The 21,880-nt window shown below is 48.2% G+C and overlaps 1 protein-coding gene across 2 annotated transcripts in view; it reads right to left on the bottom strand.

The window, feature by feature from the left end:
• Positions 1 to 250: 250 nt before the first annotated feature.
• Positions 251 to 21,880, bottom strand: part of gng12b (guanine nucleotide binding protein (G protein), gamma 12b) — a 41,909-nt gene continuing 20,279 nt past the window's right edge. The window contains exons 1-3 of one of the 2 annotated variants that reach the window (XM_048252715.1): positions 1,672 to 2,591; positions 1,285 to 1,394; positions 251 to 856 (exon numbers count right to left, since the gene is read on the bottom strand). In XM_048252715.1, coding sequence (XP_048108672.1) covers positions 731 to 856; positions 1,285 to 1,377 — 219 coding nt within the window. In that variant the 5' untranslated portion in view covers positions 1,378 to 1,394; positions 1,672 to 2,591 and the 3' untranslated portion in view covers positions 251 to 730. Of the gene's footprint in view, positions 857 to 1,284; positions 1,395 to 1,671; positions 2,592 to 21,880 lie in introns of those variants that run through there. The other variant, XM_048252714.1, reaches the window with a different exon arrangement.

The raw sequence follows: 21,880 nt of genomic DNA, 5'->3' as shown, positions 1-21,880 counted from the left end.
TCCCCCAAATAGTTTCTGCTGTTCCTCTCCCTGTTTGATTAGATCACTCAATCTTCCCCAAGACGGCTTACGAAAGAATCGAGTGGGTTAAGACGCTCAAAAGACGCTCATTGACTCTGAGGAATGACACAGGCTTTTGTTTTGTTTAGAGACTAGCCTCTCCCCCTGGAGTAAAAAAAGAAGGTCGTGCCTGCTATAGGGTGAAGGACGTCACTGTGACGCCACCAGAGGCACCTGATTTACACCCCACACACACACACAAGTGCCTCAATGCATGTGACCTTTGCCCTAATCCTGCCCTCCTCTCATTCTCTCTTTCTTTTATCCATCTCCTTCCTTTACTCTTACTCTTTGACTGCCTGTGTTAACAAGAGAGTCAATTAGGACTTTGTCTAGTGTGGTCACACAGGAGAAAGACACTCTGTGTCCTGCTGATCAAATGTCGAATCAAATGAATGGGGTGGGGTGGGGGGGCTGCAAATCAGACAACCATCATGACCAACAAAAAAGAAAGGGTGGTACTGTGGTAGTGGGAGGAATGGTAAAATGCAACTGTTTGTGCCTGATAAGATGAACACAGTTCTGGGGAACCTTCCAACTGACAGTTAGATGCCTGTTCCAAATAAGTAGTAGCATATTAACTTTTCTTTTAAAAAAACTGAATGTATCCGTCATATTTTTAAAAAGAAATAAAAGAAAAAAAAACTTAAGACGATGCAGTGACTTCAGGCTACAATATGGTGCAGGGCTTCTTGTCTTTGAAGGGGTTTTCTGAGGCTGGGATTCCCATGAGAAGAGGGTCGTACTTGGCATGCTCTCCACAGTAGTGCATGAGGTCTGCAGAGGCCTTCGACACCTGTGAGGACAAAGAAACAGACGAGTTACCACAAGAAACAAAAGCACACAGAACTTGCTTTCTTTTGCTCTCCCCTCTCTCATGCCCCCCCTCTCTCTCCACCCCTCTCTGCGTCTTCTGCACAAAGAGATACAAACAGACACAAAGTAACACAAAGGGGTTCTTCTCTGCACAAATACCCAGAGGAGTAATTGAGCAACAAGGCGAGAAGTGTTTTCACAGAAAGGGTTTGAGGTGGTTGCTTCAGATCGGTAACTGAAAAAAAAAAAGGTGTGGGGATCAGAGCTGACTCGCTCCAGGAAGCTATTACACTGAAAGAGCACATCCTTGATAGGGTTACGCAGAAGCGGAGCAAACATCCTGGAAGAGGCCTTCGACAGAATCCTGGGGATTTGGGTGAAGTCAGGGAGGCGGTTGGTTACTGGTACCTTTATCCTCTCCATGTTGGCCTCTATTCTCAGCTGCTGTACAGTCCTCCTAGCCTGGGCGATGTTATTTGAACTCTGCATTTTGGATGACATCTCGGACCTTTACACACCTGTCAGGAGATAAACAAACAGACAGTCGACACCTTAGCAAGATTCTTCTTCTGCAATCATATCTGCATACAGATTCTTTTCAATTTATTACACTTTTACAAAGTACTAGGTTGCTATTATTAATGCTGTGTAAACACTTCAAAAACTAAAGCAAAGAAAAACTTTGTTGAATCTGTTCTATATTGGACATCAGGTCAGCAGTGCTATACAGGACAGTTAGTGCTATAAGGGAGTGTTATACGGGAACAGCGAACTGTTGTAAACAATCTCCCCCACCCCCAAAAAAAGAAGATGCAGACGGGTCATGGCACAGCCCCCTGGCCGGAGGAATCGTGAGTGTGTCAGTGGTCATTTACTGAGCTGCTGGCCCTCCCCGTCGGAGCCCCATCGGTGCCGCATTACACAAGCCCGTAGAGAGATGTCTGGAATGGGCTGTTGGCCTTTGAAGACAGGCCAGGAGCTTAAATGCAGAGGCTAGCAGCTGGTAGCTTCACTGGCTCCAATGGCTCTGCTGCTCGGCGCTTTTCCCGAAAGCCACAGCCAGGCTTATCTGCCAACTCATCTTACGCACAGGACAGCAAACACACACTCACACTGTGCACACACCAGTCATACTCTGACACAGACGGAAGTGGTTGCACAATCTCAGAAGCCATGCGGAGACAACAGGGCCCCTCCTGCATGTGCGGTAGGCAGCACACACAAACAAACACACACACACACACACACACACACACACACAGCTTTGGGCCTTGCGACTTATCAACCCAGGCAGCTAGCGGATCTGCGGGGGCAAAAGCTGAAACCCATCCTGCAGGCAGCTGCCTCATTACCCCTCCTCTCTTCCCCCTAGTCTCGCTTCCACCCACAGCAGAATGAGCTCTTATGCTCAGGGGCATCAACACACTGACCTACAATAGGAAAGAGGAACGGAAATTCACCCACAGACCAGACCAGTGAGTCTGCGAGTACGTCTGCTAGGTTCTGAGTGATCAAAATTGCGCCGTCAGAGAGGGAACGGGAAGGCACGTGCACACATAGACGTCAAAGGGGCTCCTACCCTTTTTTGTCCAGGAGAGAAAGTGCCCTTTCCTCTTGAGTGCTTTCAAATAAAAACGTGGCTATACATATTCCAGTTTGCACACTGTTTCCCTGTCAAATATATTGATTAGACTAAAAACCTAAATATGAGGTCGGGAGATTAGACTTGTTGCGGTGCCCTCTCTCCCTCCCTCCCTCCACGTCTTACACAACGCACATGCAGTCATAGCCAGGCTTCATGTCAGGCAGACAGGCTCTCAGCGCCCAGCCCAATTGTGCGGTTTCTTGGCTTGTGTGGAGGTAACTTGAGTTTAGTTACAGGTTACAGATTACTTGCCAAGACGAAAAGAAAATGTGGCCTAGTGAACTTGATTCTTGCTAAAGTAACCTAAATCATGAGCTACAATCTAATAGCTAAAACGTAAGCTCCCCCTCTCACACCTTACTCTAGAGTGACCAGACGTACTCTTTTCCCCGGACATGTCCTCCTTTGAGAACCAAAAAATGCGTCCGGCCAGAATTTCAAAATCCTCTGGGATTTTCTTCCAATTTAGCAGGGGTGTCACTAGAACCTTTTTACTCGGGCCCGTGCCCCAGTACTGAACTGCTGTGCCCCAGTAAAATCTCAAGTCCAGGTTCAACTAGCTTAAATTTATCGTGGCGTACTCATCACACAGCATATCACATGAATTTGGTGCTTTCAACAAAGTCCTTTTAGGCAAGTCCCTCCACTTGGCGGCCATATTGCAACACTTTTTGGGCACTTATTGGGCATCTATTTCTGGTATAACTGTGCGTGCGCAATGCTTCACGAATCATGACACACCAACCTTGCTCCAGCTGTGAGATCACAACACATGATTGGCACGATGTATTCACATCAGGGTTGTGCACAATACGAATTGCAATTCTGCTTCCTGTTTGCTACCTCAATTGAAATACAAGTGAAATTCAAGAATTGAATTTGAATTTAAGAGCCAGTTTCAACTCAATTCTGGAATTTTGCACAAGCCTGATTCACATGTCAACTTTTGGCGGTGGAAGGGGTGGAATATGTGTAGACGACTGCCATGTTTGCGTTACGAACTAACCCCATACACCCCCAGAACTCAATGAGTCATACAGACTTTTGTGTAATCATTACATATTTTGTGTAGTCATTCTATATCAGAACCCCTGACATACATTCCAAATAGTCTACAAGAAACCTCAAAGTGTTACTTTTCATTTGAGACCAGGATTATGCTTCTACACCAAGAGGTTGCCACACAGTAAGCCTTTTATTGTCAGTATGCATTTTGGGTAACCAAAAGTCCTATGGAGAGTTTCTTTAGGGCATTTTACAAAACGCATGAGCATACCTTGGCAAATAATGGTCTTAAGTACTCATATTTCATTCTATATTGATCTACTTTGAGATACAGATACACAAAACCTGGTAGTGGGCCTCAGTTGTGTTTCCAAGACAAAATAAATGACCAAGAGGGCAGAATGTGGTCATTTCCAGAGATGTGCAAAACAGCCTAAAAAATCGTTCTACCCTCTGCCACTCTCTGACAGGAAACAGGGCCATTGTTCGTGGGCGGTGTGTAATTTTGAGCAAAAACTCAAAATAGAGGGGTAAGTGTAAAGATTTAACCACTTTTTGTTTGGCATTTTTTATTTGGAAATTATGGGAAGTGCCCTTTTTCACTTGAGCCCCTTCCCCCAAAATCTCTGTGCATGTCCCTGAGAGAGGGTGCACCTGAAGCTCTGTGTGCACCTGAAGCGCTGTGTGCACCTGAAGCTCTGTGTGCACCTGAAGCTGTGTGCAAGTGAGTATAACCAAGGCCTTTACACATAGCTTCACAAAAGAAGGAATAAGGCATGAGAAAATATGTCACTAGACTGATAGAATAACATGCCTAATATTAAAGTTGTAGAATCCATATCCCAATTGATTGCACAATAGAATGAAACAATGCTTGATCTTCCTACTATGCTTTGTACGAACGTGTTTTCTAAATGAATAAATGTGTGAAAGTAAAAATAGCTTTTGTGAGGCCTGGCCACTTATGAAAGTCACCCAGGTCGCTGACGCTGTCTGGGTGGGCGAGGAGCTGACAACAGTGGCCTCCAGACGCCCCTGCTTGAGAAACGTGCTGAAAGGAGATGAGGCCAAATGGCAGCAGCATCTATGGAGTCCGCAGATATAAATCAGCCAGCCACACGGAGATCTTTATGGGCTGCCAGAGCCTCTCCTCGGCCGGCTGGACAAACTTTATCTCTACATGTGTGGACTCTGGACACCGCGAGGCACCCAGAGGACTTATCAGCACCCAGGCACGCGAGAATGAGAGAGAGAGTGGGGGCCGGGGGCAGAGGCAGGACGGGGTGAACTCACCCTCTCCCAGCACCACAGAGCATGTTGGGGGACGGGGTGGGAGGGTGGGAATGAGGATTTCTATGAGCTCATTCCAGAAGCGCTCCAGTTGGACGGCCTCCAAGACAGCCACACAGGGGCGGATGAAAGCGGGCAGACGCACACAGAGTGCCACACAGATGGTGGCGAGAGCACTTGCTGACACCAGGCATCCTTTTATGAATGGACGCTCACCGCCCGGACAGAGCAAGAGAGGCCGAGAGAGGGGGGAAGAGAAAGAGAGACAGAGAGGGTTGGAGTCTACAGAAGAAGCTGCTATGTGCTGTAATGCCAAACGCTGGGAGCTATTTTTAAGCGTCAGCGTTTGAAACGATGAAACACTACTTTGCATTTAGCAGCTAATTACAGGGGAGGGTGGTGCCTGCAGCGAATGCAGTGACTTCAGCAGCGGCTGTTTTTTTTTTACTGTTATATTTTTTTCCCCAATATCGCTGACCTGAGACCTGTGTGTGTGTGTGTGTGTGTGGGAAGACGTCCCAGACCCCTGAGAGAGATCTGCAAAGTTGGATATTCTTTTTTGTGGGGGCTTGGGCTGGTGCGGACGGAAGCACAGTGCAACGACAACATAAATAACCCCTCTGCTCTCGCCCCGTGCTCACTCAGACTGTCAGGAGCCCACATCCGTTTAATTAGCCCACTCGCTTTCTTCTCCTCCCTCCACTGCTTCTTCTCCCTCCCTCTCTCTCTCTCTCTTTCCCCTCCCCTCCTCTCACTTCTACTCCCTCTGCAGGAAACTGCATCCCCCTCTCCACACGGCTCTGGACACCGGGATAAATGATTAAAAGATGTGCCGCCACAGAGTAAAAATAGTGCCGGAACAGGAAGAGCAGAGAGTGCAAAGGCAATGGCAGGATATCCACCACAGCCATGCACTGCAAGCCAGAACCCAGAGCTATCCTTCAGAGCCTGAGTGCATTCAATCTACAGAATCAATGCAGAGAATGCCAGCACATTTGAAATACAGTTGTGAGAAAGTCCCTAAAATTCAAACAGCATTTCTAGTATTTTAGTAAATTCCACTGCGAAGTGGACTTAAAATGAACCAAGACGAAAAGAAAAAAAACATAAAAAGTGCAAGGCAAACACTCAATGTCCCCCTCTCTCTGTCTCCTGAGGGGCATAATTCTCTAAAAAACCAAAGCCTGCATGCAGAGTGCATAGACTCTCTGTCTGCCACCGTGGGGCTTTAAGGCAAAAGCCCCTTAAATGGCACCGTGACCCCGTTCTCTACGCGACGGCAGTCGTCTGAGCACACAAACGCCCCGACCACCGCCGCCACGCAGACCAAAAAAAGCAGTCGGGCAAGGCAGCCTCGCCATAATGAGCAAAACCTGGAGCCGGGCGCCTGTTGCCAAGCCCCAGTGTCTAGTGTCTGCACAGGACGAGCTATGACGCTAACGGTTAGTTGCTTTCGCAGGCAGAAGAGGCTCTTCAGGAGCAGTGGGCTGTGTAGACGATGCAAACCGGAGGCTCATGAGCAATTAGCTCTGTGGAGAAGAGGCTTGAGGCCCTCTTTACGATGCTCAAGTGTTTTTGCTTGAGGTGTGTGTGTGTGTGTGTGTGTGTGTGTGTGTGTGTGTGTGTGTGTGTGTGTGTGTGTGTGTGTGTGTGTGTGTGTGTGTGTGTGTGTGTGTGTGTGTGTGTGGTGAAGGCTGTTTCATGGAAGCCTTTGTTGCTGCTCACTTAGCCGTGACCTTGCGGTGACCCACACCACAAAGACGCGAGGTGGGCCGAGTGTATCGTCGAGGGTGAAGTGAAGTGAATGGACTACGCACGTTAAAGTGACACACGTGAAATACTCACGAGGAGAGAAAAGGGGAAAAGAGAGGAAGGATTTGAAAGGGAGGGTGCTGATGCCAAGCAATCATCTTTCATCTCCTCACAGTGAAGATTAGGGCTTTCCTTTGATGATGCCCGTCCTGAAGATGATCTATCTGAGGAGCTCAAAGGCTCGGAGGGAGGGAGGCAAGCAAGAAGCATTCTAAGCTGTGCTTTTGTGAGGTCTGACTGTAGTCCCCAGCTGCCTCATGGGGGCCGAGTCACATGGACCACCTTCAGAAAAACTGTGCACACACACACACACACACACACACAGAGAGAGAGAAAGCTCCCAGAGCTGCTCACCTGGGCCACACACACACACACACACTTATTGCTGCGGGTCTCGAGTTCAGCCCAGAGGCAACAGTAAGCCTCCAGCCATGGCTCTGGGCCTCCATCCCTGGCTCTCGTGCTGGGGGTTTGTGGGCGAGGGGGTCTTTCTCTGAGGTGCTGTGCCAGGAATAACAGCCCCACCATGGGGGTAAAACGGAGCCACAGCGGGACCACCCGTCAGGTGAGGGTGAGGGTGGACTGGAAATACGAGGAGACCGTCCATCCGTCTGGAATCCACACTTTCCACAAACAAATAACAACAGGACCACCCATGCCAACCTCCTTTCCACAAGCCCAATGGACCCCTGCCCCCCAGAGACTCCACTCCACACCCTGAACACACACACACACACACACACACACACACACACACTGCTCCCACATGTACAGGAAAGCATGGTGCTACAAGCTCCAGCAAGCTTCTCTTTCATTCTGCCAGCCAGCTATGCCCCCTTTGAGGGTGTCCTCCTCCATGAACCTTGTGCTTTCTAGCTGCGCTCCCCCTTTGCCTCCTGTCCTGCCCTGCGCCTGCGGGACACAGTGCCTTTCATACTAATCCCCCATTCATATTCACACTCCCTTTGAGGGCAGACAGGCGATGGTTTTACAGGACTTCGAGCCACGGAGAGAGGGTATGTGCACAGCTGGGTTTCCACAGGCCGGCCCAAAACCCCATGCATACCTCTGAAAGGTCAGCCAGCAGTTGCCTCACCTGGGGGTCTGGGACCACAATGGCTGCCCAGACCTCGGAGGCTGCAGAACAGACCCTTTCAACAAGTACGATGATATGTTTACACACAGTTTTTACGATCTACAATTTCTCCCTTTTCCGTCTTCTTTACTATGCATATTTGGAAAATGCTAATGCATTCTTTTTTTTCTGCAAGTTTTATTGATTTGAAATTACATGCATAATGGCATGCTTTTTAATTTATGATCTCCTTTTTCTCCATTTAGTATGTATGCCTTGTTAGTTTACAAACTAAATGCAAAACACAATCATTTCTGTATGCAAACACTAATTGTAATGTATTTTAAATGACATGCATCCTATGCTTTTACAAGTAAGTACTCAAATACAATCATATTAGAAAATTCCCAGACAGGGCTCTCCCATTTATCATAGAATGCACATGCATGAAATTCCAGAGTGCATTCTGAGCCACCAACCCACTGTTAGTGCAGTGGAGAATCCACAGTGTTAAAACACTCTTGGCATTCACTCTACCATCTTCCCTCTCATAAACAGCCACATTCCACAGATGCATCGCTTGCAACTTAAAAGGTAGTGCGGCTTGTTCTTTATGTGCCTTCGTCTCGGCTTAATGACTGGGTGGGGTTGTGGCTGCCCAGGAAGCAGAAGCGGCTGGGTCAGGCGACTTATGGTGAAGGAGTTCGAGTCCGAGTCTTATCGGCGAGCTGTCGGCACAACGGGTCGGTCATGGGAGAATTGGCAAGTCCATTATCTGCCGCGCGCACTGCTAAATCTCACAGCAGCAGGCTGGCTGAGGTTCCTGTCTGGGCCTTTAAAACGCCCCCCACCCTCCCCAACAAACACATCCATTCATTCACACACACAGACACACACTGGACCCTAGGAGTCTGGGGACATGAGATCAACGTGAGGACAATGCAGACAGGCCATCAGTGGACCGCCACACTCCAGCCAGCTGAGGGAGCCGACACTTGCATGGAGAGAGAGGGGGAGAGAGAGGGGGGGGAGAGAGAGAGGGGAGAGAGAGGGGGAGAGAGAGAGGGGGAGAGAGAGGGGCAGGTCTGGCCAGAAAGCCCCAGCTTAACTGCACCCTTATGGGGTGCTAATCTCAGGCTGCCTGATGCTATCTGGGAGCCAGTTTGTCTTTAGGGGCAGTCTGACTGAACAAGTGTGTCTGTGAGTGAGTAAGTATGAGTAAGTGTGTGTGTGTGCGTGTGCGTGTGTGTGTGTGTATGTGCACGCGCGCATGTGTGTGTTTGGTGCAACAGAGGACACCGTCTCTCTTAATGCTCAAAACACACACTGTTGAAAGACGATGCCAGAGAGACACTCAACCCACATGCACCAGACACACACACACACACACACACAAAAATGCTTCATGCAGCAGAAAGATAACCAGTGACATCAACAACCCCCCACCCCAGCTGCCGAGAAAGAAAGTAAAAAGCCTGCATGCTTGAGTGGGATGATAATTGATTGTGTTGTGCAAACACCCTTGGAGGCGACAGGTGTGTGAGTCTGTCTGAGTGTGTTGGTGAAAGAGAACAGCCGCCATCAGAGACTCTGCCAAGTCGGAGGTTATTCCCATCTCAGTAGTGCAGGATCGCGGGGCTGCAGCTGGGTTCTTGGTGTCTGAGTCACAGACTCTTCGTCTCTCGCGTCTCACTCGTGCCTCCCGTGTCCATCTCTGATCTGCTCTGTTCTGCACGAGGAGCAGCGGACGGGAACGCCACTGCAGTACGAGACAAGACGACCTGCCGCCGCACCGCCGTGTCGGACGGACAGGGTCACTGACGAGGCAACTCCACCCAGTCAGACTGGTAAATGGAGAGAAGGCAGACACGTTGTTTACTCCTCAGGCCCCCACCAACATCCTCCACATTTCCAGTCAGCTAGCGGCCTCAGGGCTGAATGAGTACATGAGTAAGCGAGCGAGAGACTATAGTGAGTGAGATGGGAGGGGGGGGGGGCTGGGTGTCATCCATCTCCCGCTTCCCCTTCCCCATGCCTGACTCAAGCCGACTACTCATCTCTACTTCCCCCACTGGCCTCCCCACCTGGCCTCTGAGTCCTGCTTTGTGGTCCAGGCGCCTGCATGAGGAAGTAGCCCAGGCAGTGGTTGAGCGTAAGGGGCAGCTTTGACTTTGGTGGTAAAGGGGGGTGGGGGTTGTTTTGATCCCTCCACCGCTCCAAAGGAGAAGAAGAAGAAAGGCCTGTACAAAACAGTCCAGGAAGTGTCCAAGAGGCCCACACGGTGAGTTGTGGGTGAGTCAAGCACTGCTGCGACAGAAGCTGCCAAACCTGACATTTCCTGCTACCGGGCCGGGTGGAGACAGCAAAACCCTGACTGACGCATTGCCACCCTGCCGAGCGGGCTCAGGTGAGACAGCAACTTCAGAGGGGCACCAGGGGCTTTCAAGTGTGCCGGCATCTAACTCTCTCCCGACTTCCTGCTCTTTCCTTCTTTCTCAGTCTCCATTTCGCTGATCTACTATCCTTCTCTCTCTCTCTCTCTCTCTCAACATCTCTGCGGCAGGGTGAGCCAGCTGTGTACTGCTCTGGCTGACCTCCTCACCAGACGGGATGTTTGGGTTCTGGGCAAGGGCCGTCCGTGCAGATGCAGGGTGGCACAGGAAACAGCATGGCACGAAAGAGAGATGGAAAGAAAGAGAGAGAGAAGAACAGCAAAAGAAAGCGAGGGAGGTGGGAGTGACTGGCCCTGTCTGGGTTGCATGTAGTCAGACACGGTCCATCCAGATGCGATGCTGATGAAAAAAGAAAAAAAGAAAAGAAAACATCTAGCCATCTGTTTCTATTAACACACACACACACACACACACACACACACACTCACACAAAGAGCCAAAGGGAAAGCAGGGGGAGTGACGTGCAAACCTGTTGCATGAAGTCCATTTGCTTTGAAGCTGCAGAGACAAACTCTCACGCAACACTTCAAGGCCATTAGCTGGCAGTTCTCAAAGAGAAGTCAAGTCCAAACCCAATGCTGAGAGTATTCAATTAGCCACCTCCTGCTGCAGCCTGGACAAGCAATGTGTAAAGCAAGGCAAGTTTTTTGTGCGCAAGGTGTGTAAAAAAAAAAAGGCCACTACATTTGCCATTTGAGTGCGTGTGTGTTTACATGAGGCTAAAAGGTTTTGATTAGGTGCTGCATATCCAAAGATTTCCAGTAACTGTACAAATGTACTTTTTGCATTGTAACTAGACCACATATAAGTACTGCCACACTGACACTCCACACAAATGGCCCTAATTCACACCCTAACTCCCGACTGCCATGAATGTGAATGTAGGTTTAATCAAATCTAAAAGGATTTAATTTGTGATGCATAGAAAAGTTTACAGTAAATCATAAAGAGTTTGTTTTTTTACTTTTCAGCCAGACCAAATATATACTAAGTGATACAACATTGATACTTTACACACACAAATGCCCTTAATTCACACTCTAACCTAAGCTTTAACCCTGGTTTCTACTAACCCTGACTCTGCTAATAAAAACAGTTCTAGTCCCTACTCTGGAAGTCAAACAGTAGGCTACTTAACAGTGCATTTGAGCTTGATCAAGGGCTGTGTAAAATTCAGTGAGACTGGATATCCCATTTGCTTTCCTGCTGTCCCGCCAAAATCTGTTAGTGTTATGGAGTTCAAACTGCATTATTGAAAGCACCTGACTGATCCAGAGGAAGAGATAACTCCTGATAAGCCTTTCATTGTCATTCCATCGGCAGAAAGAAAGCATTGCCAGAGACGGTAAAAAAGGATTTGACCTTTGTTTTGATGTTTGCCACTTCTACGCATGGCTTAGTGAAACTTAAGCTAACTGCCTCTAAACCCCACCCCCACACACACACACACACACCTCTGCTACCGATACCTTCACTGTACACCGTTCGGCGGTGAGTCAAATAGGAAGGAGACACTTTAAATTTCTGCACTTTCAACATGCCGACGGCCCTCCCTAACCCCTTTTATTCTCCTTCCTGTCGTGTTGTTTTTGGCTCCCGCAGGTAAAGGGTGTGTGTGTGTGTGTGTGTGTGTGTGTGTGTGTGTGTGTGTGTGTGTGTGTGTGGCTGAAGTCTTGGGGCAGGTGGCGGGGATAACGTTCTGTGTGACAAAGAATACAAAGTTCAGGTGCAGGGGCCACAAAGGTAGACCGTTTCAGGTGTTTATTTGAGTGCTGATCACTGGTTGCCCTTGATCATAGCTGTGTGTGTGTGTGTGTGTGTGTGTGTGACCGCTGGTTGTACCTCCATGACTTACCACTGGCAAATGCATTCCTACATATACCAGTCATGACTCAATCCCCACGTGTGGTTGTGCATGTCTGAGTGTGTGTGTGTGTGTGTGTGTGTGTGTGTGTGTGTGTGTGTGTGCGCCCAAGTGTCAGTATGAACTCCTTTCATGTGTCATTTGCACTCTATAGGTACCGCATTCAAAGGGTGTCTTAAAAAGCCTTGTGCACAAAGAGCCAGAGGTCTACGTTGCAGTCGCTCTGAGAAAGGCTCTACAATGACTCAAAAGCTTTGTCTCAATCGGCCAGCAGATTTAATCATTTTGCTCAATGCAAATTATTCATGTGTGGAGAGACTGACTTTTGTGCAGCTGAACTGTCTTCTTCCTCAGACAAAGGGTGAGATCATCAACTGAAGATGAATCAGAGCTGATAAGTAGTCTGACTTCTTGCACATTTATTAGTATAACCCTTTTGTAACCAACAATACTTCCCCAAAAACTATCGGAAATAAATAGCCATTAGTGACACGGCCTGAGGGGAACTGAAATACCAATCAATAATTTTACACATGAAAAGCACATTTTCGGGTTCGTTTTTGTTTCTAAATATATTGTGTTTGAGCTCTGGATTGTGACCCCGTGTGTGGTATGTTTTTGCACCTGCAACCTGACTCCCTTCGCTGGAGGTCACAGAGAGTGTAGTGGTGAGTCTTGTTTTGTTTTGGGGTTTTTGGGGGAGGGGGGGGCAGTTTAGGGGGTTGGATGGGTAAGACATACTGTAAGCTTTCACTTTTGCAAAGGAGCAGCCTCAGTTTCCTGTGGTGGGTCTCGGTGGCGTAACCTTCAACTGGTGTCTGAAACGCCCGTCTACCCGTCTGTCTGTCTACGTGCTTTTCTGCCTGTCTGTCTGTCTATCCATAACTGTCTTGCTGCCTTCATGCGTGTTTACGTGCCTGTATGCATATGTTTCTGTCTTTGTCTCTCACTCTGTCTAGCTGGCTGCACATGTATCTGTCTGCCTCTGTGTGTGCATGTCTTTGTTTATTTCTCCATCTGCCTGCACATCTGTGAGAGAGTTCCTCACAGGGAACTTTTACAAAGACAAAGCAGAGAGAGAGAGAGAGAGAGAGAGAGAGAGAGAGAGAGAGAGAGAGAGAGAGAGAGAGAGAGAGAGAGAGAGAGAGAGAGAGAAGAGAGAGAGAGAAACCAGGAGACAAAGAAATGAAGTCGTCTCGCTACACAGCTATGCCGCCATCCTAAGGGTGGAGGCTGGAGCCAGAAGCTAACCCCCCACCCCGCCACACACACACACACACACACACCACTTCCTAGTGTTCCTGAGCTGCTGGGTATTTTTACGCCACTTGGCGCGGCAGCAGCGCGAGTACATTTAGGTCGGAGCGCCAGTCCGTCCTCGTCTAGACAGGAGGCTAGACTGAGCTCATTTGAGAGGAATCCAGCAAAAGCCACTGGCCCCTTACTGCTACAGGACTAATACAGTATCTCTGCACCTCCCCACCCAGCAACACAGACACACACACACACACACACACACACACACAACCCAATCCCAAACCCCCAGTCAGCCAGCAGCCACTGCCTCCTCTGTCTGCTCTTTTCCCTACGGGGGCACACACACACACTGCTCTTTTCTTCCACTGCAAACACTTCAGCACTTCTACAGCATTAAACATAACTATGTGCCACTCCTTGTGTGGAAACACTATGCAATGGGAGTCTGTTCTCAAAAGCCCTTTTCAGGGGAGAACATAGATCATCTCCATGCACATTTTCATAACCGGCAAGAGCCATTTATGCTTCGTCTGCAGCATTTCATTTGAAATGTATGTGTGTAGAGGACTACTTTTCTTTTTCTTTTTTTCCTGTTAAACAGTGCTGGGCTTGTCAGAGGGACCTCAGCAAACACACACACACACACACACACACACACACACACACACACACACACAGAGTGGCCATTACTGGGTGCATACCTGCGGCGCTAGGCAATCTTCCCTCATGATGTGCGCACTACACGTTCCACTGACTCATGCTACACTCAAGGACGTTGGTGGCGAGGTCCACTCACCTTTTCCCTATTTTCCAGAGAAACTTTTTATAGGCGAGCTATGAATAGCAACACCTGTTGAGTACACAAAGAAGTCACGCATGGGGAAGAGCCGTTTTAGAGAAAGACCTTTGATGCAATCAAAAGAGATAGCCAACATCACATGGTACCAAGAAAAGGACTTCAGAGAAAATCACTACAAACACATATCAATTTTCCTGTGTAATTTCATCTATTTCCTTTGTGTGTAAGACAATGAGCTCCATGAACTGCACAGCAGGGCTCGGCCCACTTCCAAATGCAACTTGCAAATGTTGCAACTGTTTGCCTGTCAATGCAGCAAGCTCAATTATATTCATATGCAAATCATGAGACGTACACCTGCTGAGAGGAATTTAAAAACGAAAACCAAATAAACCACATGCAAAGTAAGCTTTAGGGCAGCGGCCCCCAACCACCGGGACATTCCTAACCAGGCCGTAGCCTACAACAAGAGTTTAAAAAAAAAATGCATGCAAACTAAATAAACTCAATTTAATTCGCAATAATGTCACATTCGCAATAATACCCACTGACGATGGTGAGCCAGATACCTCAAAGAAAAAGAAGGGTTCATTCAATTAAATATGACGAGTCATATTTAAAATATGGTTTCGCGAGAGACCGGTGACTCGCGATGCACCAAGTCCTTTATGTGTGGTATTTGGCGATAAGTTGTCAAACGAAGCAATGAAACCATCAAAGCTAATTCGACATCTAGAGTCCAAGCATCCTACACTTAAAGACAAACCCCCTTGAGTTCTTTGAGCGTAAGAAACGCGAGCAAGAAGGAGAAAAAACTAGTAAATAAAAGCAACCACATCGGTGAACGTGGCTGCGCTACGTGGCTGCGGTACCGCTTTCTGCAAGCACTGTCCATAGGCGAATTGATGATATGTCAGAGGATATTGAGGCACAGTTGTTATAGAGGGTGAATGGGTCACCGTGGTACGCTATCCAAGTTGGTTGGTTGCAGGTCACTGGCCAGAGTGTTTGAGTTGCGAGAGCCGCTGCAGAGATTTCTTACAGAAAAAAAAACTCACCGTTAGCTGCATATTTTAGTGATGAGGGATGGGTGTCAAAACTCGCTTACCTGTGTGACATATTCGGGTTGCTTAGTGACCTCAACCTGTCACTGCAGGGGAGAATGACGACTGTCTTTAAACTGGCAGATAAAGTCGCTGCATTTAAAGCCAAGCTTGATTTGTGGGTACGACAAGTGGATCGGGGTGTATTTGATATGTTCCAAACGTATCTATGCGAGGCCAGGTTTTCGGCAATGACTGCAACTAAGACCAAATTGCGCAATCGACTGGACATTTCAAACACACTGAGGGTGTCACTGTCTTCCATCACCCCCAGATGGAACCTTCTTGTTGCAGGGAAACAAGCACAGGGCTCCCACTGATTATATTCGTAATACACGTTTAGTTCCCATGTTTTGTTACCATATTTTGTTAAGCATGTTCACACATGATAGATGTAGCTTCAAGTTGTTCAATTTTCATAGTTCATATTGCTCAATTTTCACTTCTTCAAGTTCACGTTTTTCAAATGTTTAAGAGTTCGTTACCTTCACTGTTCATACATAACTGGAGCTAGTTCTTTTCAAGTAATGCATGCACAACAAGGAACATGGAACCCCCGAACCTCTCCCACCGGTCCATGAAAAAATAAATGGGAATCAAATCGGTCCATGGTACATAAAAGGTTGGGGACCCCTGCTTTAGGGCATGGCCTAGTGTTGCTAAACAATTTAATTACATTTGCATAGAGTGCATACATACTGTACATATTTAGTTGTCTTCTAAATTACTAAATATAATGTCAATGTAAATATTATATGAAATAAAGGGTCCATCAGATGTTCCTTTAAGTCCTCATTTGTTTTACAGTTCAAGAGAGTATTCTGCACATGTTTAAAGGTTGGATCGCTATTCAAATGACTCACTTTCAAGGATTCCAGAGCACACTGCACAAATGCAGGCCTGTCTACTTACTCACCAAGACCAGCACACAAAAGGTGAGCAAATGCATTCCCCTGAGTATCAATGACATTTGGGTTGCAAATGACCATCAAGGCTGAACAAGTAATTGACTAGAACGAGGGCTGGCTAAACACGCCAATGAGGACTCCAGTGTCCCTTCCTCCTCCACTTCCTCCTCCTCCTCCTCCTCTTTCTCCTCTGCGTGGACGAGTGCAATAAGGGGAGGACACCATAGAGATGGGATGAGGCCACACATCATCGTCCTCCTCAGCCGAAGGACAAAGTGGCAAAGCATCATGGGAGTTGAGCGCTGGAATGTGAAATTAAGCATTTTTTCTGAGGGGGATGGACTCCACACACAGCCACATGGACACACCCACACACGCACGCACACACACACGCTATGATTCCTTGAAGTGGCCAACATCCCAACCCTTATCAGTATCACTCATCGCTCTGTGGAGCTTCATGTTCTCTCTTTCTTATCAGCCATATATCATGTAGGTTAAACATATATTTACACACACACACACACACAAACGGTGAATTGTGCAGGAAACGAAAGCCTTTTTTGTACCACTCAGCAGAAGGGGAGAAACTGTTGAGGGGCCACAAGAACATGCAGGTGTGTGTGTGTGTGTGCATGCAGGTGTGTGTTTATGTGTGCATGCTTATGTGTATGTGTGAGTACATGCAGGTGTGTGTGTCTGTGTGCATGCTTATGTGTATGTGTGAGTACATGCAGGTGTGTGTGTGTGCATGCTGGCCTACTGGTTAGCGCTTCGGACTTTGAGCCGTGCCTACTGGTCGGTTTGAGCCCCAACCAGTAGGCACGGCTGAAGTGCCCTTGAGCAAGGCACCTAACCCCTCACTGCTCCCTGAGTGCCGTTGTTGTTGCAGGCAGCTCACTGCGCCGGGATTAATGTGTGCTTCACCTCACTGTGTGTTCACTGTGTGCTGAGTATGTTTCACTAATTCACTGATTGGGATAAAAGACCAAATTTCCCCTCACGGGATCAAAAGTGTGTATATATATATATATATATATATATATATATATATATTATATACTTATACTAAAAGGGACAATATGAAACTCACACACTGCACCAGAGGTATCTGATACAGTGGTCACAGATCCATCTGTTATGGTGGAGACTACTGTCTGGCACAACAACACAACAAAGACATTCTTACTCCACATTAAACAGACAGAGACAAAAAAATACTGGACTATACTAAGGGTGTATACTCTTGACTTTGCCTTACTGGGGGTTTTCTGTATCCATGAGTGTCAAAGCCGTGTTTCACCTCTGGAAATCTCCGACTTCATTCTGTGAGAAATGTGTGATTGGTGGGTTCAAATAAAGAATTCTAACGTGTGTGTGTGTGTTGAGGGGTGGTCTGATGAGGGTGACTCTGACACGAGATGAGAAAGCCATCCTTTGTTTCCGGGCTGGGTGGAGGAAAGGGAGGAAAGAAGGGGGAGACAGAGGAGGGAGAGAGAGCAGAGATTCAGATGATCTAATCATGGCATCACCGCTGCTGGAGCTGCAGGACCGAGGGCTTTGTGGTGGATGGAGTAGGGTGTAGCAGGAGAGAGAGAGAGAGAGAGAGAGAGAGAGAGAGAGAGAGAGAGAGAGAGAGAGAGAGGGAAGAGAGAGGGAGGGATAGAGAGAGTGACTGTGAGTGAGATCACTATGGGACTCAGGCTTTCTCCATATAAGGAATTCCATAAAATGCCACTGCAGTGTGTGTGTGTGTGTGTCTGTGTGTTATATAGAGAGAGTGTGAGTGAGATAGAGAGAGAGATGCATGCTTAAGTGACTCGTTCCCATCACTTGGCTGCTCCTTGTTCCCAAGCTCAGCAGCAGTACTTCCAGGAGGTGAAAAGAGAGAATGAAGAGAAAAAAACATGCATCTCTCCCTCCTCACACACACACACACACACACACACACACACACATTTCCACCCTCTCCCACCTCCCTGTCCCTAATCTCGGGAACATGAAGGCCTGGTTGCTGCGCTGCCTACAGCTTGAAGAATGCTGAGTGGACTTTGGACTGGAGGCCGGCCAGAACACAGTCCAGCCCAGCGGGCCGGGAAGCCTCCCTCCCGTACCTCCCGTTTTCTTCGCAACGTGCAGCACTCTTGCCTGGAAGTCACCTGATCGTCACCCTGCATTCCTGCAGCCTGACTCAACCACGAGCGCGGCCAATGAGGTCGCACCGCTAGCAACAGGGTCACGGCTCAGCGGCCAGCGGCAGGAATACGGCGCTCAGGCAGCGGCTAGTGTCCTTGGCACTCCTCCGGCCAGTGAGTAATTAGAGGCTCGAGAGTAACGTGCAGATGAAAAAGAGAGAATGAGAAGAAAAGAAAGAAGACGAGGAGGACGAAGGGAAAAGAACACGGTTCATCATACTGGCATTGCATGGATGGGTGCCTGGGAGGGTCAGAAGAGTGCAAAGGCAGAGAGTGCAGAGTCAGCTCTGTAGGCTCTCCTCAGAGGTCACGTCCTGCCCTCCCCTCCCCTCCTCTCCTCTCCTCGGCTCAATGTTGCTCATTCATCCAGGCTCTGCCCCCACTCACTAAATCTGTGTAAATCTGCACTGCTGTTTTGGGAGGCACTGCATCTATCTCTGTCTCTCTGTAACTCCCTGTATTTCTGGGTCTCTCTGCATCATTATGTACCTGCCCGTCTCTCTCCGTCTCTCTGTCTCCCGGGATCTCTCTGCATCCCTGTGCTCTGCGCCTCACCTTGCTGTGCACCTCTGCATCCCTATTTGTCTCTCTCTCTGCCTTCGTGTCCTCTCACACGTGCAGGCGAGTGCTGTAAAATGGTGCCTGCTTGGCAGTTAATGGTTTAAAGGGAAGTTTCATTTCAGCAACAGAAATGATCAACAGGTTCCTCCTTCACTTCTAAGAATTCACACGAGGGGGGCCTCCAGCAAACTGAAAATGAAATACTTCCCCGAACTGGTGAGAGCTTTCTCTTATTTCCCCCTCCTCCCTTCAACTACACCCTGCTCTCTCTGTTTCCCACCATTTAAAGTGTGTGTGTGAGAAAGAGAGACAGTGACAGAGACAGAGAGAGAGAGAGAGAGAGAGAGAGAGAGAGAGAGAGAGAGAGAGAGAGAGAGAGAGAGAGAGAGAGAGAGAGAGAGAGAGAGAGAAAGCAGAATATACTGCACCCACCCGTAAAAAAGCACAATAGCGAGGCTTCAGGGAAGAGGAGATTGCACTGCAGCAAGGTTAAATGAGCATGTGATCTCCCTCCTGAGCACTGCTGGGAAAAGCAAATGAACAGCCTGACGGCGACGAAAGAAAAGGGAAAGAAAAAGTGAGAATGAGGTTTGGAAAAAGAGATAGAGGGAGGGAGGGAGGGAGGGAGACAGTGATTAGTGCAGAAGGAAACTAAGGGTGGTAATAACTCAGTGCTATCACAGCTGCTAGGGCACATTTAGAGCCCTGGGATGTGGAGGGCTGTGATTATGTTATCAGTGGAGCATCAGACACATTTATTAGCTGCTGCTGCAAAGAGGCTTTGCTTTCTACTGGGACATGCTGCAGAAGATGGTATCTAATAGACTTACAAGTGTGTGTCCGTGGGGGTGACCCTGAGCGGAGGGGTGCGGTCGGGGCTCTGGTATTCATTACAGACTTCTGTATGGAGGGGTGTCTGTCTCACCAGGAGTGGGAGGTGGCAGTTTGTTTCCTAGCGGGGGGTAGGGGAGTCACTGATAAACCCCCAGGGAGAGGATGGGAGAGAGAGCACGGATTCTTTACCCGTGGGAAGAAGAGAACATGTCCTCCACCCCGCCACCCTCACCCTACTCACCTTCTCACCCAATCTATCAGATGAGTGAAAAGAAGTCAATGTTTAGTCAGAGTTCCCAAGCACCTTTGCAGGGGCAAGGGGCATTGATTTAACTTAATGGTACACTGAGTGACATTTTGCTGCCATTTCCAGGCCCATGGCACCCTTCCAGAATCCATCAGAAACTCTCACAGACGGACAGGCGACAGGCTCTCACAGGAAATCACACAAGATGTTTATGTTTATGTTGTGTACGGTATTTGGCAGACGCAAGCTCATTCAAATGTTGGGTTGGTATATATCCCCTGGGAATGGCAAAATCAAACTGCTTTGATTTCCTGAGTAGGGGATTTTGCCAGGCAACTGTCGTTACACATCATTGATTGCATTCACGTGTCATTTCCTGTTAGGCCACAGCTATGTTTCTGCACCCGCTGGCAATGTAAATGAATTCCATGGCTGAAACTGGCACGCTTTGTGACATAACCTTTACACGCACAGTCGTGCTGCAATGCATTTGAATCGCCTGGCCTATAATTAGAAATCCGGAGTTCAGAGACGCCAAGCCTCAACAATCACTCACCGAAACAATGCATTCTGGGAACAAACCCCTACTGCCCTCAAATAAAACAAACCCCTACCGCTCTAACGTTGACCGTAAGAGCCATTAGCGTTGGGTGAGCAGGGCCACAGGTGCCTCTGAGGCCACGAGGACCCACCAGTGTGCCACCCGCCTGGGTGGCAGTGCCTGTGGCGCCGGCTGCTCCATGCCAGCTGCCTCCCTGGTGTCTGATGGCAGGGGGGTGAGCAGGCAGGCAGGCGCGTGCCATAGGCTAGCAGGCATTAATGTGGCTGGCCAGCAATGTGCTCTGGCCTCCTGGGCTTAAGGGGACAGAAACACAAACACACACACACACACGCACACACGCACAAATTCATTTCAATGCAAGTCTTGCTCAAGTGAGTGTGTGTGTGTGATAGTTTAAGGGAATGTGCATCTGGGGTGTAGACCACAGACATTACATGTGGTCATTCCAGAACTAATTGGTCTCATCTTACACACACACACACACACTCTAAGATATGTGCTACTGCAAGATGACTTTTCCTGTAACACACACACACACACACACACACACAGAATCAGGTGACTCACCCTTAAAAGGATGTACCCTTTCATAACAACTGGGAAAAGGAATTTGAACTCAAAAGTCTTAAGGCTCTGCATGCCATTGCTTACAAACTTCAAATACAAAGGAGCGCGTTTGGGAAGTGTCCTATGAGATTAACCACTCTGGGCGGCTTAACGAAGCAGTTATGTAATGAATGAGGCAATTAAGACCATTTTAGAATGTTAGCAGATCAGCTTGTTCTGATGGGAATCTACATGAAGAGGCACATGTTCCAGGACCCACAATGTCGCCCCTCCACCCCATCCCTCTCTCTCCATCTCTCTCTCTCTCTCCCCCTTTCTCTCTCTCTCCCTCCCTCCCTCCCTCTACTTCCTTCTCCCTCATTCCCTCTCTCTGAGTAATGCGCCTGACAGCTCCCTCTCTGCTGAACCACTCAGTGGGCCTTTTCCCTTCACACATACCAATCAGGACAGTGCAATGCTTACACAGTGCAGCTGAGATCAGTGGCTTTTCAAGATGAAACAAATAGTGTGTGTGTGCGTGTGCGTGTGTGTGTGTACGTGCGTGTGCGTGTGTGTACAGTATGTGGTCTGTAAAATGCTCAACTGTACAACACATAAAAAAGGAAGACTTCAGGAGTGTCTAGCATGACTCTTTCATTGCAATGTCTGCACAATGCATTGTTTGCATTGGCAAAAGACTCTCAGTGCTCACAATGCACTTTGTATGTGTGACTATGTAGCCATCTCCAGTGGCATGCTGTACTGTTGCGAGTGGAGGGGGGGGGGACAAGGCTGCACAGAGCAAATGAAATATTCATCTCAAATGAAGCAGCATCAGGAGAAAGAGG

This window comes from Alosa alosa, chromosome 9, assembly GCF_017589495.1.
Source record: "Alosa alosa isolate M-15738 ecotype Scorff River chromosome 9, AALO_Geno_1.1, whole genome shotgun sequence".
NCBI lineage: Eukaryota > Metazoa > Chordata > Actinopteri > Clupeiformes > Clupeidae > Alosa > Alosa alosa.
This window is presented reverse-complemented; position numbering and strand designations above follow the sequence as displayed.